Source organism: Salvelinus fontinalis, chromosome 27 (genome assembly GCF_029448725.1).
Source record: "Salvelinus fontinalis isolate EN_2023a chromosome 27, ASM2944872v1, whole genome shotgun sequence".
Classification (NCBI taxonomy): Eukaryota; Metazoa; Chordata; class Actinopteri; order Salmoniformes; family Salmonidae; genus Salvelinus; species Salvelinus fontinalis.
In genome coordinates, this window is record NC_074691.1 from 22,756,710 (window position 1) to 22,776,138 (window position 19,429).

Sequence of the window (19,429 nt, forward strand, 5' to 3'; positions counted from 1 at the left end):
CGCCTTCTGGATGATAGCGGGGTGAACAGGCAGTGGCTCGGGTGGTTGTTGTCCTTGATGATCTTTATGGCCTTCCTGTGACATCGGGTGGTGTAGGTGTCCTGGAGGGCAGGTAGTTTGCCCCCGATGATGCGTTGTGCAGACCTCACTACCCTCTGGAGAGCCTTACGGTTGTGGGCGGAGCAGTTGCCGTACCAGGCGGTGATACAGCCCGACAGGATGCTCTCGATTGTGCATCTGTAGAAGTTTGTGAGTGCTTTTGGTGACAAGCCGAATTTCTTCAGCCTCCTGAGGTTGAAGAGGCGCTGCTGCGCCTTCTTCACAACGCTGTCTGTGTGGGTGGACCAATTCAGTTTGTCCGTGATGTGTACACCGAGGAACTTAAATCTTTCCACCTTCTTCACTACTGACCCGTCGATGTGGATAGGGGGGTGCTCCCGCTGCTGTTTCCTGAAGTCCACAATCATCTCCATTGTTTTGTTGACGTTGAGTGTTAGGTTATTTTCCTGACACCACACTCCGAGGGCCCTCACCTCCTCCCTGTAGGCCGTCTCGTCGTTGTTGGTAATCAAGCCTACCACTGTAGTGTCATCCGCAAACTTGATAATTGAGTTGGCGGCGTGCATGGCCACGCAGTCGTGGGTGAACAGGGAGTACAGGAGAGGGCTCAGAACGCACCCTTGTGGGGCCCCAGTGTTGAGGATCAGCGGGGTGGAGATGTTGTTACCTACCCTCACCACCTGGGGGTGGCCCGTCAGGAAGTCCAGGACCCAGCTGCACAGGGCGGGGTCGAGACCCAGTGTCTCGAGCTTGATGACGAGTTTGGAGGGTACTATGGTGTTAAATGCTGAGCTGTAGTCGATGAACAGCATTCTCACATAGGTATTCCTCTTGTCCAGATGGGTTAGGGCAGTGTGCAGTGTGGTTGCGATTGCGTCGTCTGTGGACCTATTGGGTCGGTAAGCAAATTGGAGTGGGTCTAGGGTGTCCGGTAGGGTAGAGGTGATATGACTAGTCTCTCAAAGCACTTCATGATGACGGAAGTGAGTGCTACGGGGCGATAGTCGTTTAGCTCAGTTACCTTAGTTTTCTTGGGAACAGGAACAATGCATGTGGGAACAGCAGACTGGGATAAGGGTTGATTGAATATGTCCGTAAACACACCAGCCAGCTGGTCTGCGCATGCTCTGAGGACGCGGCTGGGAATGCCGTCTGGGCCTGCAGCCTTGCAAGGGTTAACACGTTTAAATGTTTTACTCACCTCGGCTGCAGTGAAGGAGAGCCCGCAGGTTTTGGTAGCGGGCCGTGTCAGTGGCACTGTATTGTCCTCAAAGCGAGCAAAAAAGTTATTAAGCCTGTCTGGGAGCAAGACATCCTGGTCCGCGACGGGGCTGGTTTTCTTTTTGTAATCCGTGATTGACTGTAGACCCTGCCACATACCTCTTGTGTCTGAGCTGTTGAATTGCGACTCTATTTTGTCTCTGTACTGGGACTTAGCTTGTTTGATTGCCTTGCGGAGAGAATAGCTACACTGTTTGTATTCGGTCATGTTTCCGGTCACCTTGCCCTGGGTAAAGCAGTGGTTCGCGCTTTCAGTTTCACGCGAATGCTGCCGTCAATCCACGGTTTCTGGTTTGGGAATGTTTTAATCGTTGCTGTGGGTACGACATCGTCAATGCACTTTCTAATGAACTCGCTCACCGAATCAGCATATTCGTCAATGTTGTTGTTTGACGCAATGAGGAACATATCCAATCCACGTGATCGAAGCAGTCTTGAAGCGTGGAATCAGATTGGTCGGACCAGCGTTGAACAGACCTGAGCGAGGGAGCTTGTTGTTTTAGTTTCTGTTTGTAGGCTGGAAGCAACAAAATGGAGTCGTGGTCAGCTTTTCCGAAAAGAGGGCGGGGGAGGGCCTTATATGCGTCGCGGAAGTTAGTATAACAATGATCCAAGGTTTTACCAGCCCTGGTAGCACAATCGATATGCTGATAGAATTTAGGGAGTTTTGTTTTCAGATTAGCCTTGTTAAAATCCCCAGCTACGATGAATGCAGCCTCAGGGTGTGTGGTTTCCAGTTTACAAAGAGTCAGATAAAGTTCGTTCAGGGCCATCGATGTGTCTGCTTGGGGGGGAATATATACGGCTGTGATTATAATCGAAGAGAATTCCCTTGGTAGATAATGCTGTCGACATTTGATTGTGAGGAGTTCTAGATCAGGTGAACAGAATGACTTGAGTTCCTGTATGTTGTTATGATCACACCACGTCTCGTTAATCATAAGGTATACACCCCCGCCCCTCTTCTTACCAGAAAGATGTATGTTTCTGTCGGCGCGATGCGTGAAGAAACCAGCTGGCTGCACCGACTCCGTTAGCATCTCTTGAGTTAGCCATGTTTCCGTGAAGCAGAGAACGTTACAATCTCTGATGTCTCTCTGGAATGTTACCCTTGCTCGGATTTCATCAACCTTATTGTCAAGAGACTGGACATTGGCGAGTAGTATGCTAGGGAGTGGAGCGCGATGTGCCCGTCCCCGAAGCCTGACCAGGAGACCGCTACGTTTGCCCCTTTTACGGCGTCGCATAGGGTCGCCGGCTGGGATCAGATCCATTGTATTGGGTGGAAGGCAAAACACTGGATCCGTTTCGGGAAAGTCATATTCCTGGTTGGAACGATGGTGAGTTGACGTTGCTCTTATATTCAGTAGTTCCTCCCGACTGTATGTAATGAAACCTAAGATTACCTGGGGTACCAATGTAAGGAATAACACATAAAAAAACAAAATACTGCATATTTTCCAAGGAACGCGAAGCGAGGCAGCCATCTCGGTCAGCGCCGGAAGTGTATTTTCAGTACTCAACTGAAAAGCGTTTCCGTCTTGAAGGAGCTCCCACATATGCTGAGCACTTGTTGGTTGCTTTTCCTTCACTCCGCGGTCCAATTCATCCCTAACCATCTCAATTGGGTTGAGGTTGGGTGATTGTGGAGGCCAGGTCATCTGATGCAGCACTCCATCCATCACGCTCCTTCTTGGTCAAATAGCCCTTACACAGCCTGGAGGTGTGTTGTCGTGTTGAAAAACTAATGATCGTGCTACTAGGCGCAAACCAGATGGGATGGCGTATCGCTGCAGAATGCTTTGGTAGCCATGCTGGTTAAGTGTGCCTTGAATTCTAAATAAATCACTGACAGTGTCACCAGCAAAGCACCCCCAAACCATCACACTTCCTTCTCCATGCTTCAGTGGGAACCACACATACACGATCATCCGTTCACCTACTCTGCGTCTCACAAAGACAGTGATTGGAACCAATAATCTCACATTTGGACTCATCAGACTGCCTGAAATTTTCCGGATTGACTGATCATGTCTTAAAGTAATGGACAGTCGTTTCTCTTTGCTTATTTGAGCTGCTCTTGCCATAATATGGACTTGGTCTTTTAACAAATAGGACTATCTTCTGTATACCAACCCTACCTCGTCACAACACAACTGCTTGGCTCAAAACTCCTCAAATTACATTTTAAAAGGCACACCTTAATTTTAATGCATTCCAGGTGAAGCTCATGAACCTCATGAATCTGGTTGAATGCCAAGAGTGTGCAAAGCTGTGAAGGTAAAAGGTGGCTAATTTAAAGAATCTCAAATCTATTTTGATGAAACACTTTTTGGGTTACTACATGATTCCATGTGTTATTTCATAGTTTTGATGTCTTCACTAATAATTTTACAATGCAGAAAAGTTTTTTTTTTATAGGTGTGTCCAAACTTTTGACTAGTACTGTAGGAAAAACAACTATCAAGGACGTGAAGAACCGCCTCACTCAGTCTTGTCTATGGTCAATACACATTTAACATGTATGACATTTCACATTAAACTGGGACTTTGAAAATACTTAAGAAAACAATGTACGCCAAGTTGTAAGGAGATCGAGTTTTCCTGAGCAAATGTTGAATCAGGATGAGTAGGATAGCGAATACCAAAGATGGTGAAATTTGTGTTAGTGTGTAACCTTATCTGCAGCTATAATGAGCAGATTCCGAGAGAATAGTATGGTCTCTCCCTCTTCACAATTTGAATAATAGAAAATGTCAATCCAGCCGCCACAACTTCTGCTGTTTGTTTTCCCACTTTCTCAAACCCTTTTCCCTTTTCCATTTATTCTCTTTAGTAACGGTTCCCTTCTCACCATTAAATCCACACCAACCCCCTCTGAAAAGAGTAGTGTTGCCAAGTCGCTATTACCCTAAGTGCCTTCATAGCAGCATCAAAAGATCAGGGGTATTAATTTTTAATTGAAAGTTTTCAGAATGTATTAATCCTTAAAATGTAAGCCTGAACCGAGCTTAGAATTGTGTAATAAATTTGGTGACAAAGTAGTTGGAGAACTGCAGAGAGAAGGGAGACAGAACGATTGAGTCAGAAAGATTGAGATTGACTCAATCTCTGTCTCCCTTTACTTCTCGCCGTCTCCCTTTACTTCTCGCCGTCTCCCTTTACTTCTCGCCGTCTCCCTTTACTTCTCGCCGTCTCCCTTTACTTCTCGCCGTCTCCCTTTACTTCTCGCCGTCTCCCTTTACTTCTCGCCGTCTCCCTTTACTTCTCGCCGTCTCCCTTTACTTCTCGCCGTCTCCCTTTACTTCTCGCCGTCTCCCTTTACTTCTCGCCGTCTCCCTTTACTTCTCGCCGTCTCCCTTTACTTCTCGCCGTCTCCCTTTACTTCTCGCCGTCTCCCTTTACTTCTCGCCGTCTTTCTCGCCGTCTCCCTTTACTTCTCGCCGTCTCCCTTTACTTCTCGCCGTCTCCCTTTACTTCTCGCCGTCTCCCTTTACTTCTCGCCGTCTCCCTTTACTTCTCGCCGTCTCCCTTTACTTCTCGCCGTCTCCCTTTACTTCTCGCCGTCTCCCTTTACTTCTCGCCGTCTCCCTTTACTTCTCGCCGTCTCCCTTTACTTCTCGCCGTCTCCCTTTACTTCTCGCCGTCTCCCTTTACTTCTCGCCGTCTCCCTTTACTTCTCGCCGTCTCCCTTTACTTCTCGCCGTCTCCCTTTACTTCTCGCCGTCTCCCTTTACTTCTCGCCGTCTCCCTTTACTTCTCGCCGTCTCCCTTTACTTCTCGCCGTCTCCCTTTACTTCTCGCCGTCTCCCTTTACTTCTCGCCGTCTCCCTTTACTTCTCGCCGTCTCCCTTTACTTCTCGCCGTCTCCCTTTACTTCTCGCCGTCTCCCTTTACTTCTCGCCGTCTCCCTTTACTTCTCGCCGTCTCCCTTTACTTCTCGCCGTCTCCCTTTACTTCTCGCCGTCTCCCTTTACTTCTCGCCGTCTTTCTCGCCGTCTCCCTTTACTTCTCGCCGTCTCCCTTTACTTCTCGCCGTCTCCCTTTACTTCTCGCCGTCTCCCTTTACTTCTCGCCGTCTCCCTTTACTTCTCGCCGTCTCCCTTTACTTCTCGCCGTCTCCCTTTACTTCTCGCCGTCTCCCTTTACTTCTCGCCGTCTCCCTTTACTTCTCGCCGTCTCCCTTTACTTCTCGCCGTCTCCCTTTACTTCTCGCCGTCTCCCTTTACTTCTCGCCGTCTCCCTTTACTTCTCGCCGTCTCCCTTTACTTCTCGCCGTCTCCCTTTACTTCTCGCCGTCTCCCTTTACTTCTCGCCGTCTCCCTTTACTTCTCGCCGTCTCCCTTTACTTCTCGCCGTCTCCCTTTACTTCTCGCCGTCTCCCTTTACTTCTCGCCGTCTCCCTTTACTTCTCGCCGTCTCCCTTTACTTCTCGCCGTCTCCCTTTACTTCTCGCCGTCTCCCTTTACTTCTCGCTGCAGCTCTCCAACTACTTTGTCACCAAATTTATTACACAATTCTAGACTCAGTTCAGGCTTACATTTTAAGGATTAATACGTTCTGAAAACTCTTGAAATTAAAAATGTATGCCCCTGATCTTTTGATAAGTCTATAAAGACACTAAGGGAAGTAGCAACTTGGCTACACTTCTCTCTTCAGAGGGGTTTGTGTGGATTTAATGGTGAGAAGGGAACTGTTACTAAAAAGAAGAAATCCTAATAAACTTAACGAAATATCTGACCAACGGCAAAAGATGGAAGTATAAGACAACTTGACCAAAGGAAAGCAATTTCTTGACAGGCAAAATGTATAAAATGTTTAATTTCACAAAGGGACATACATTGGAAAACAGAATATTTTCCAGGATAAAAAAATCTTGTGTGAATGATCCGGACATCACTGATTAAAACAGAAACCAGAAAACATGAAATTAAGAGAGAGCATGTGAGGGCTGAGAAACCCTCTAAACACAACTAACAAATGGAGAAATGTTTTATCTTTATGTATACATCGCTGTCCTCTCTTCAGATGGGGTAGAAATATACACGGTTACAAAAGGACTAGATACCAGCCCAATGGCTTTTAGCCTGCCACTAAATTAGGGAAAGTACATGACAGAAAGACCACCTCTCCCCCTAAAAAGAGGGAGTCCCTTTGCAGCCCCCACCCCCATGTCTCTAGTCCCAGAGTTTGATCAGTCCGTCCCAGCCACAGGTGATGACCTTGGAGGTCTCGTGGGGGTGCCACAAGGCACTGATGCACACCTTATCGTGGGCCTTGATCCGGTGGTACAGCTTGGTGGTCTTCCAGTCCCAGATATTCAGCTTCCCATCCGCATCGCCAGACACCACATAGCTACAGGAGAGAGAGAGGGATGGAGAGATGGGAGGAGAGAGAGAGGTTAAGCTCCCTGCTAAAAATGACTCATGTTCCATTTCACATGAGGTGGTGTGAATTTGGGTCTCTGCTCAAAGGAGGGGTTACTTGCTGTTGCCATGGTTACTAAGAGAGGAGAGAAGTGAAGGCACCTGCTGATAGGGGTGAGTGGGTTCTTAATTGGGGTATGCGCTAAAATTAGTGCCCGTAAATGGCCTGGTTAGCGCTCTAGTGTCTTCAGAAACACTAACTGACTGAAGGACTGGTTTCAGAAGGAAGTAGAGATGAGTTAGTTTGTAGATATACACAATATTGCCTGCTAGGGGGATGCTACTTCTCGCTCCCCCTGAAGTTTCCAAAATGTCTTCCTCAAAACACTTTGCTAACATAAACCCCTGGGTTGAATCCAGTAGGTACATTTTAAATTGCAAAACTAAAGAAAGGGTGCATCTTCTGTTTGAAAGGCTTGTACCATTACTGTATCATACATCCTATTCAGACAAATACCAGGTGAACCCCTAGGGGGTCATGTCCCTGAGAAACCGATCCCTGAAGCCCTAGGTCGTATTCACTAGAAACCAAATAGAAGAAAACGGGGAGGGACTACCTGTATTTGTCCAATAAGAACATCTTGTTTGCTTTTCTATTCAAAACCTTGGAAGCATTCAACTTTCCAGCTGAAATAATACATCTCATAAAAATATTATATAAATATCCTAAAGCAAAAATATACACAAATAATATATCTGATGAAATTGCATTAGAAATGGGCACAAGACAGGGACATCTTCCCTCCCCCCTCCAGTTTGCTCTGGCAATTGAACCTACTGCAGAAAGAATTAGACAGGACCAAAACTTATCAGGTATCAGTATTGGTAAACATGAATATTAAAAAACGTATTTGCCGACGATCTCCTGATCGTTCCTTCAGAAAGTATTCACACCCCAGAACATTTTCCACATTTTGTTGTGTTACAAGGTGGTATTAAAATTGATTTGTCGTTTTTTCGTCAACGATCTACATAAAATACTGTGAAAAGGCAAAGTGGAAGAAAAATTTGAACATTTTTATATATATTCATATATATTCATATATATATATATATACACACACACACATACAAGGTGGGATATATATATATATACATGAAAAACTAAACACTAAAATATCTTGATTACATAAGTAGACAGGCATTTTCTTGCCATAGATTTTCAAGCCCATTTAAGTCAAAACTAACTGGGACACTCAGGAACATTCGGTCATTTTGGTAAGCAACTCCAGTGTATATTTGGCCTTGTGATTTAGGTTATTGTTCTGCTGAAAGGTGAATTTGTCTCTGTTGGAAAGCAGACTGAACCAGGTTTTCCTCTAGGATTTTGCCTGTGCTTCGCTTTATGCCGTTTCTTTTTATCCTAAAAAACTCCCTAGTCCTTGAAGATGACAAGCATACCCATAACTTGATGTTACCACCTCCATGCTTAAAAATATGAAGAGTGGTACACAGTGATGTGTTAGATTTGCCCCAAACATGATGCTTTGTACTCAGGACAAAGTTAATTTCTTTGCCACATGTTTTGCAATTTTACTTTAGTGCCTTATTGCACAACAGGATGCATATTTTGGAATATTTGTATTATTTTCACTCTGTCATTTAGGTTAGTATTGTGGATTAATTACAATGTTGTTGATCCACCCTCAGTTTTCTCCCATCACAGCCATTAAACTCAAACCGCCTGCTGGAGGTCATTTTGCAGGGCGCTGGCAGTGCACCTCCTTGCACAAAGTCGGAGGTAGCGGTCCTGCTGCTGGGTTGTTGCCCTCCTACGGCCTCCTCCACGTCTCCTGATGTACTGGCCTGTCTCCTGGTAGCGCCTCCATGCTCTGGACACTACGCTGACAGACACAGCAAACCTTTTTGCCACAGCTCGCATTGATGTGCCATCCTGGATGAACTGCACTACCTGAGCCACTTGTGTGGGTTGTAGACTCCGTCTCATGCTACCACTAGAGTGAGAGCACCGCCAGCATTCAAAAGTGACCAAAACATCAGCCAGGAAGCATAGGAACTGAGAAGTGGTCTGTGGTCACCACCTGCAGAATCACTCCTTTTTTGGGGGTGGCTTGCTAATTGCCTATAATTTCCACCTTATGTCTATTCCATTTGCACAACAGCATGTGAAATTTATTGTCAATCAGTGTTGCTTCCTAAGTGGACAGTTTGATTTCACAGAAGTGTGATTGACTTGGAGTTACATTGTGTTGTTTAAGTGTTTTTTGAGCAGTGTACTTTTTCACACAGGGGCATTGGGTGTTGCATAACTTTCTTTATGAAATAAGTATGTAATTGTTGTGTTATTTGTTCACTCGGGTTCCCTTTATCTAATATTAGGTTTTGATTAAAGATCTGATAACATTCAGTATCAAAAATATTCAAAAGTCTAGAAAATTTGAATGTGGGCAAATATTTTTTCGCAGCACTGAATAAACCTCTTCAGAATGGCAGGCCTCATAAGTTTTTACATGTATTCTCGGTAACACCAATTACCCCACCTAAGTCATTCTAAAAAAAAATATACTCATAAATGACTTTGTATGGGCAAATAAAACTCATCTCTAAGTCTGAGGGTGGTTTTAACCTTCCATACTTGGAATTGTATCAACTTGCCACCCAAGGCTTTTACTTGAGACATATTGTTAAATGCACTAAAGAGGAACAATGGGTTCATATTGAAGATGCGCATGCTCACCCCGAAAATCTTTTCACGTGTCTATATTCTAAGGATAAATCTAAGAACATTAACAACTTCTTAGTTAAGAACACTATAACAATATGGAAGAAAATCTAAGGGATTCTACAAGAACAAATATCACTCCCCAAAAACACATCCCTATGGAACAATCCATGGGTAGCTTTTCCGAATTCACCAATAAATTGGTCCACATGGGAAACTAAAGTAATAAAAAAACGGAATTGACTTGGTAATAGAAAATATAATTTCCATGACAGAATTAAAAAGCGATTTACCAATTTAGATATTTTCAAATACATGCAACTTAAGTTTCATATCATGAAATGTATATTTGAAATCTTCTTTGACATCAGAGCAATGTTGAGGGAAGTTGGCTGTCAGAAGTTTTACAATTTAAGATGACTTTTAATCCATCTATTTGCATATTTCAAGACATGGCATATGAGGGTACAGATACCCAATGGGTTGGACCATACTTTTCTCATCAATCAGTTTTTAAAACTTCTACTTAAATACTGGAAATCAAATGATCCTCTATCGTTAAGACAGTGGATGAATCAAAGGCATTATTATCTAAATATTGAACAAATTTGGGCTACAGAGAGAAATAGAATAGCACAATTTGAGGCCATATGACAAAGTGTTACATGCACTGGAAACGCCCAAGGTATGAAGAATGAGAGGAAATGTTGGAGTGAGAAACGCAACAGGTATGGATGTGGTGGGAACGTGAGTTTGAGCAGGTGTGATGTCATTGATGTTTGTTGGAATTTGTGTGCGTCTATCTATTGCATTCTGTCTATGTATGGTTTCTGTGGTAATTAAAAAAAAATGAATAATAAAAAACACCTTGTTTCCGTTGCAAACCATTTTGCTACCGTTTGTACTAATGTATAGGATGGATTTGTCTTACCTCATGTCTGGGGAGAAGTCCACCTGGCAGGCGTAGCCAGCCACCATGTGGCCCTTGAAGATCTTCTTCTTGTTCAGACGGAAACGGTTCTGGGCTCCAAATATCAGGATCTGATTGTCCATGGACTGGCAGGCCAGCCACTTACCTACAGTGGGAGAAAATACAATATATATATTTTTTTTAAAGTAATTTATTTTTGTTATTTTGAGTTCTGAGTTTTAGTTAGAGCATGCTGATGTTAGGGGTTGACCCCCCAGGTCAGGACTTCTCCAGTGAGCAGTGTGCCTGGACCAAGTTATTTCAAAACAACAGTTTTCTGATCAACCTTTTTCACAATGTGAAAAGCTGCCAATGCATCATCAAGGGGCTCGGGATAAAACTAGAAATAAATTCAAAAAATGTCTCGTAAAACAGATTGAGCGTGTGAAACAAGACGGGTTGGTTGAGCTAAACGGAAAGCTAGGTATTATGGTCTGTGTTATTCAGGCCCGTATTATTCTGTCCCGTCTCATTCAGGCCCGTAGGAGTGGACCACCCCAGTAGACATTAGCAGCTCTTCTCTGTAACCGCCTGAGAGAGAAAGATGAAGCCAATCACTTTGGAAAGAATGAAAATACTTTTGATGACCGAATGCTGACTTGGGTTACGTCCCAAGTGGCACCCTTTCCTCTATATATAGTGCACTACTTTGGGCCCTGTTCAATAGGGTGCAATTTGGGACGCAACTTTGATGTCAGCTTCACAGACATTCTGTTAGCTAGCAAGTCTCCTGTCTCTCTACGCAGACACTAGGACTCAGTAACAGTGTGTGCTCCACTGTGTGTGTGCATGTGTGTCCTCCCTTTCCGAGTGCCTCCCAAACAAACCCACAAAGGGATGCCATTATCTCAAAATGCCAACCGCTGTAGGTGGACGAGAAACGGATAAATACAACTGGGCTCTCTTTTGTTAAACTGGAGCGAAAATCAGGAGTGGAGCGGAAGAAAGGCTCCGTACGCAGCAGTCCCAGCTAGGGCTGCAGTGTGGCTACCCTTTAGGAGTGGAGCTGTGGGGGACAGAGTGGAGTGGGCTGCTCTCCCAGTGAGAGTTCATCTGTTATTTAGACAAATGACAAACAATCCATGTCAGGACAAATATATGAATACAGCTCAGAGGGAGATATGGGGGAGATGGAGGGGAAGGGTATGAAGGAGGGGAATGGGTCAAATAAAAAGCTGTGTGTGTATCCACTCACCATTGGGTGAAAGCGTTACAGCAGGCATAGAGTGCATACTGGGCTCTGCGATGTATTTGAAGTCCACGGGAATGTCCCTGTAAAACACAAACGCAGCACGGTCACAAAACGGTTAGAGTACGGTCGAGAATAGTCCACAGGTCAGCCAAGACACTACTGGCATCAGTATTGCCAACTAGCATTAATGCTCTCACGTTGGAAACATTGAAAGTCATGCAATGCAGCTGGCGCTTGGAAAGACGTGATTCTAGCTGAGGATCAAAGCTATACTGTTGACCGAACAGTTAAGATCCAGACACTGTTGGCATTACAGATACAATGCCTTCAGAAAGTATTCACACCGCCAGACTTTTTCCACATTGTGTTACAGCCTGAATTTCAAATGGGTTAAATGTAGATATTTTTGTCACTGATCTACACACAACACCCAATAATGTCAAAGTGGAATAGGGTTTAGAAATTAATTACAAATGAAACACTGAAATGTCTTGCGTCAGTAAGTATTACAGCCCTTTGTTAGACAGCCATTTTCTAAATAAGTTCAGGAGTAAAAATGTGCTCAACACGTCACATAAATAAGTTGCATGGACTCACACTGTGTGCAATAAGTGTTAAACATGATTTTTGAATGACTCTCTCTGTACCCCACACATACAATTGTCTGTAAGATCCCGCAGGCAAACATTGAATGTCAAACACAGATTCAACCACAAAGACCAGGAAGGTTGTCCAATGCCTCACAAAGAAGGGCACCGATTGGTAGATGGGGAAAACAAAAGTAGACATTGAATATCTCTTTGAGCATGGTGGTTATTAATTACACTTTGGATGGTGTATCAATACACCCAGTCACGACAAAAATACAGGTGTCCTTCCTAACTCAGTAGCCAGAGAGGAAGGAAACCGCACAGGGATTTCACCATGAGGCCAATGGTGACTTTAAAACTGAGGATGGATCAACATTGTAGTTACTCCACTAACCTAAATGACAGATGTGAAAAGAAGGAAGCCTGTACAGAATAAAAATATTCCAAAACATGGAATATTTTTGTTTGCAATAAGACACTAAAGTAAGAAATTAACTTTGTATTTTTGGGATGAAAAGAAACAGAACAGAGATAAGTACATGCAAAAACGTAGAGGTACACCTGGTTCAGTTCACTTTCCACCAGACACTGGAAGATGAATTCACCTTTCAGCAGGACAATAACCTAAAAGGCCAAATATATACTGGAGTTGCTTACCAAGACGACGTTGAATGTTCCTGAGTGGCCTAGTTACAGTTGACTAGATTTTAAAGTCAAGGGGTCTGAATACTTTCTGAAGGCACAGTATATGTAAATGGTATGGTATGAATTTCCATACCATGTTTGCTTAAACACTGTGCCAAGAGCATCCAATTAAATCCACTCTCTCCCTTTCTGCTCTCCCTCTCTGCGTTCTCTTTTTCCCCTCTCCCTACTTTCTCAACCCTGCCCTCTCTGAGTTTGAGAGTGAAATGGAGGTCAATCATGCATTTTGTTCTAGGGTCTTCATGGCGTCATCCAACTCTATGGTCTTCTCACACACACTGTCGTGAACAGAGCAGCTGGCAGATCTAACAGGATGAGTGTTCGTGACAGAGACACCAGCGACAGGCTGCAGATTGTGTATGAATGTGAATAATGTTGTTGTGTTGAACGCATAAGAGTTGATCCTCCTCGCTCTCAGTGGGAGGCTATCTATCTGGACTGAGGCCATCTTTCCCTCCTCTCTTCCTTTCTCAGATAGCACACAGCTGGACTGGTTTAGAGCCACGGCGCTACACAGCTCTATCCCATAAACACCAGCTAGACTTCTACCTAACCAGGGCCAGAAGGAAAAGGACACCCTAAACCAGAGTGAATTACAAGAAACAACTAACTTACAATGCATGAAGCATGAGTCAACTACTGTACCTGAAGACAGTCATAGGATTAAACACACACACACACACCAAAAGGGCCCCCCGAGCAAGCCTCAGCTACTGACAGCCAGCCACCTAGAGAGCTCTTCACTCGGTGTGTGTGTGTGCGCACAAAAAGTACACAAAGGAGTGTTTGTGTGTGACTAACAAGGAGTCCGTCTGTAGTTCCAAATCCCTCAGTTTACCCTCCCTCTCCATCTCTGTGTCAGTGATGTGACTTCATGTTTATTTCTGCCTAATTCAGCTGAGATTGGTGGTTGAGCTCTCCCTAATCCTACCATCTGAGCTGTCACAGGGGGAGGACGGGGAGGACAGTAAAGCCTCTCATTGGCCCAGCGTCTTCTCTCCACCATAACAAACCCCTCTAGCTCTCACATTACACTCCTAAAGCCACTGGGAGGACTCCTAATGAGTGTGCAATCCACTCAAATACTCAACATTCTCAAAGCCAAAAGAGTGTCCTAGTTCTCCTCTACTCTAACTAGTAATGTACAGTATTCCAAAACTTCTGTACTTTTTATACCCCCCAAACCAAAGTTCTGGTACCAAACTTTTTATGTTCGATAGTTCTGTCAAAAGTGTCTCACATGATAGAGAGGATCAACTCTGTCTATCAGCGCAGCCACTTCATAGCCCTAAGAGCAAAATGCTTTCCCTGCGTCACTTACACTGGAAATCCATTGAGCACGTTGCGAAGATTAAACAACGGAGCCCCATTCATTTTCAATGTGAGCACGGGCGAGGGAGCATGAACAGGGCGGTACAAAAGTTGGGGAAAGCTGAACTTTTGTCGCGTACACCATGGGATCGAGTTGCTATTGACCAATCGATGCTCACTATAGTTTCCAGCCCCAACTGGATTGGCTGTTGATACCTAGCACTATATAGACTGCTTGTTAACACCAACATAAGGGCGAAGCAAGTGCGGATTTCAAAATGTACGCATTAAAAGGATCTCGGCCATCACTCATTCATTACTAGAGCTGTCTGGGCAGCATTGTTAGCTCTCCACTCATTCATTACTAGAGCTGTCTGGGCAGCATTGTTAGCTCTGAAATCTGTTCGAAAGTATTCCCGCGTATAAAGGGGAGATATATGTGATCATATACAAGTGTAAGCAAGGTTTGAAATGATTATGTTTTAGTCAAACGTTATCTGTTTGGGCTTCTTGGGATCAATTTGGAATGTACCAGTGGAGGCTGCTCAGGAGAGGACGGCTCACAATAATGGCTGGAACAGAGCGAATGAAAAGGCATCAAACACATAGTATTTGATACTATACCACCTGTTCCGCTCCAGCCATTACCACGAGCCTGCCTGTTCTCCCCAATGAATTAAGGTGCCACCAACCTCCTGTGCAGTCTACAAATTATTTGTAATTATTTTCTGGCCCCCTGGTCATTCCCGCAAGAAGAAAAAAATAATCCCGCCGGCTGAATCTAGTTGATGATCCCTGATCTAGAGGGATAATCCAGGAGGAATAACATTGTCGTGGATGGCATACCAGAGTCTCCTCATGAGACCTGGACAGAGTCTGAGGAGAAAGTGGGAAAAATGATCAGCGAAAAGCTGCAGATGGATCATTGAGGTGGAGCGCACTCACAGGACTGGAAAACATGTAACCAGCCCAGGTGGCAGACCCAGGCTGACAGTGGTTAAGTTTAAGGTTCAAGGACAAGATGGCTGTTCTGGAGACAGCCAAGAACTTGAGCAACCAAAACCTTCCTCAACGAGAACTTCGCTGAAGCTGTGCGCAAGAGGTGGAAAGAACTTATCCCAGCTATGAAAGCTGCCAGATAGCGTGGGGGCTTTGTTAACCTCCGCTATGACAAGCCTCCGTTACGACAAGCTCATTTGCCCACCCTCCCTCCCAAAAGCCTGGGAGGAGTGAAAGAGCCAAGATTCCAGGTCAGTAGCTTCAGACCAACATCACACACATAAACCAACTGACAATCACTGCCTGATATAAACAATATTTTTTATTTTACTTCTTTCTTTCTACATATTATGTCTGTCTCCGATAAGCTACCCGGGAAAGGGCTAAGAATAGCCCATATTAATATATCCTGAGTATAACGAACATTAGGAACACCTTCCTAATATTAAGTTGCACCCCCCCTCCCTTTTGCCCCCAGAAAAGCCTCAATTCATCGGGGCATGGACTCTACAAGGTGTTAAAAGCGTTCCACAGGGATGCTGGCCCATGTTGACGCCAATGCTTCCCACAGTTGTGTCAAGTTGGCTGAATGTCCTTTGGCCAGTGGACCATTCTTGATACACACGGGAAACTGTTAAGCATGAAAAACCCAACAGTGTTGCAGTTCTTGACACAAACCGGTGCGCCTGCCACCTAATACCATACCCCTTCAAGGGCACTTAAATCTTTTGTCTTGGCCATTCACCCTCTGAATAGCAAAGCATGTCTCAATTGTCTCAAGACTTAAAAATCATTCTTTAACTCCTTCCCTTCATCTACGTGGATTTAACAAGTGACATCAATAAGGGATCATAGCTTTCACCTGGTCGGTCTCATGGAAAGAGCAGGAGTCCTTAATGTTTTGTACACTCAGTGTATTTAGCCTTAGAAATAAGGTTCATTAAATCAATAACTTGCCAACATCAGATAACATTCATATACAGCCCATCTCTGAAACTCACTTTGATAATTCAGCAGTAGCAATAATAATGATTCAGTAGTAGCAATACAAGGATATAACATCTACAGAAAAGACAGGAATGCCTATGGGGGAGGTGTTACTGTATATGTTCAGAGCCATATTCCTATAAAGCTTGTTAAGCTATTAAGCATGTTAAGTGTTGTTGAAGTGTTAGGGTTGCAAGTTCACCTGCCTCATCTAAAGCCTCTTCTAATGGAGATCTGCTATAGGCTACCAAGTGCTAACAGTCAGTATTTATATTATGTCTGTGACATCCACTTGTATTGATCATATCTTCACTAATGCTGCAGAGCTTTGCTCAAAGTAATATCAGTTCCCATTGGTTGTAGTCACCATAACATTGTGGCAGTAAGAAGGAAAGCCAAAGTGCCAAAGGTTGGGCCTAAAGTAATTTATTAGAGATTATACAAAAAATGCTCAGGACTCTTTTGTTGAAGATGTGAAAAAAAGTATTGCGGTCTGATGTGTATGAGGCAGCACTGGAAGTATTTGTATAATGATTCATGCCATTTGTTGCCAAGCGTGCACCTGTTAAGAAATTAACTGGGAGACCTGTTAGAACCCCTGGATTGATGAAGAATTGAAACATTTTATGGCTCAAAGAAATTATGCAAAAGAGATGGCAAACAAGTCAGGCCACTCAGCTGATTGGTTGACATACTATAAATTGAGACATTTTATGACTAAACTTAAAAATAATAAATTATATTACCAAACCAAGATAAATTATAAAACACAATGGAAAAAGACTTGAGTACCTTAACTCATAAGAGTCCAAGTCCTGTCTAAACCAGGGGGAGGGGCTCTACTAAGCTATATGGAACTATTTTAAGGTCATAATCAAGGATCATTTAGCTATTTGGGAAGCATTTTAAGACCCTTGGCGTATCAAATAATATTTGATGAAAAAATGGCCTTTACTGCTATTTCCCCATACAACACACATTGCATAACAGATTCACTACATAGTCCCCACCAAAAAATCTAAAGGAAGTTTGTTCTGAAGTGTCTGTCCTATATCTGAGAGATAAGAAAGATCAGTGAAATGACAACATTGAACAGTAAACATATATTTTTGTATAAAAGATCTAATAATGAAAGAGATCAGTTTTGAATTTGTTCATTAGTGTGGGAGAGATGGAAAAACTTTTGTTATCCATCAATAATGATAACCTACCAGATATAGACAACCTTAATAGGAAACTATTGAGAATGGTAGCAGACTGTATTGCCACCCCTATTTGCTATATATTTAACCAAAGCCTAAAGGAGTGTGTCCACAGGCATGGAAGGAAGCTCAAGTAATTCCACTGCCTAAAAATAGTAAAGCCCTCTCTGCTGGCTCTTTGAGCCGCCCAATCAGTTAGCTGCCTGTTCTTAGTAAAAACGATGGAGAATTGAATTTGACCAAATATAATGCTATTGTGCAGAGAACAAGTTAACTACTGACGTTCACCATGCACATAGAGAAGGGCACTCAGCACTGACTTCGATGACAAATTATTGGTTAAATGAAATGGATAAGATGATAGTTGGAGCTGTATTGTTAGATTTTAGTGGAGCCTTTGATGTCATTGATCATAAATTGTTATTGAAGAAACTCACTTGCTATGGCTTTACATCACCTGCCATCAATCACATGGTGGGAAAGTTATTTATCCAAAAAAAAACAGTGTTCTTCAACGGAAGCTTCTTGAACATCAGATGCAGTGCCTTCAGAAAGTATTCACACTCCTTGACTTTTTCTACATTTTGTTGCATTACAAAGTGGGATTAAAATTTATCTAATTGTATTTTTTTGTCAACAATCTACACAAAATACTCTAACATCAAAGTGGAGGAAAAATTTTAACTTTTTTCTTCAAATTGAAAAAAAACCTCACTAACATATCTTGATTAGATAAGTATTTAACCCCCAACTTTTGGGAGCAATTACAGCTGTGAGTCTTTCTGGGTAAGTCTAAGAGCTTTGCACATTTGGATAGTACAATATTTGTCCATTCTATTTAAAATGATTCAAGCTCTGTCAAGTTGATTGTTGATCACTGCTAGACAGCCATTTCTAAGTCAGCCATATATTTTCAAGACGATTTAAGTCAAAACTGAAACTAGGCCACTCAGGAACATGTATATTTAGCCTTGCTATTTAGGTGATTGTCCTGCTGAAAGGTGTTGGAAAGCAGACAACCAAGTTTTCCTCTAAGATTTTGCCTGAGCTTAGCTCTATTATGTATTTTTTTTAATACATTTTTATTTTTTATCCTAGTCTCGTGTGGCTCACTTGGTAGTGCATGGCACTTGCAACGCCAGGGTTGTGGGTTCGATTCCCACAGGGGACCAGAATGAAAATGTATGCACTCTGGATAAGAGCGACTGCTAAATGACTACAGTGTAAAATGTAAATCCCCCAAAAAACTCCCTAGCCCTTGCCGATGACAAGCATACCCATAACATGATGCAGCCACCGCCATCCTTGAAAATATGAAGAGTGGTACTCAATGATGTGTTGTGATCGATTTGAACCAAACATAATGCTTTGTATTCAGGACAAAAATATAATTTCTTTGCCACATTGCAACAGCGTGATTTAAGACTAACCCATTTTACATTTTAGTCATTGAGCAGACGCAACTGGGGTTAAGTGCTTTGCTCATGGGAACATTGACATATTTTTTACCTAGTCGGCTCAGAGATTCGAACCAGCAACCTTTCGGTTACTAGCCCAAACGCGTGGCAACCTGCCGCATTTTAAACATTGTGTGTTTGAGCTACAGACTTCTGGGTTGTACCATTGGATTAATCTATTTCTTCTGCATCCACTAGTCTGTGTGATTAACGGAGGCTGAGCTAAAGAGGTGTTAGTGAGACGGATTCAGAAGGGCCGGGGTCTTTTTTTACATAAACATCTGTAGAGCTACAAATGATTGAAAGCTATCTATGAAAAGCTGAGACTCTCACAAACACGCACAGGTAACATGTTTTGCTCTATGACCCTCACAAGCTACACAAGAGTCGTTAGAAGTTTTTTTTTTAAACAGTTTGTCAATCAGTGTTGTGTTCTACTTGTAGCCCTGGTTGTCCTGAAAAGAACACGGTGAACTACTTCACTGTGAGGCTAAATATAAGGGCTGGAATTGCAGATAAATTACAGTCGGATAAATGAAAAGCCCATTTTTGCTGAGGGCTTGGGA

General features: G+C 43.3%; 1 protein-coding gene across 1 annotated transcript in view; it reads right to left on the bottom strand.

Annotated features, from left to right (window-relative positions):
• Nucleotides 1–6,144: 6,144 nt before the first annotated feature.
• LOC129825304 (pre-mRNA-processing factor 17-like) overlaps nt 6,145–19,429 on the bottom strand; it is a 46,448-nt gene continuing 33,163 nt past the window's right edge. The window contains exons 13-15 of the mRNA XM_055885303.1: nt 11,616–11,692; nt 10,382–10,526; nt 6,145–6,696 (exon numbers count right to left, since the gene is read on the bottom strand). Of these exons, the coding sequence (XP_055741278.1) occupies nt 6,519–6,696; nt 10,382–10,526; nt 11,616–11,692 (400 nt within the window). The 3' untranslated portion in view covers nt 6,145–6,518. The remainder of the gene's footprint in view (nt 6,697–10,381; nt 10,527–11,615; nt 11,693–19,429) is intronic.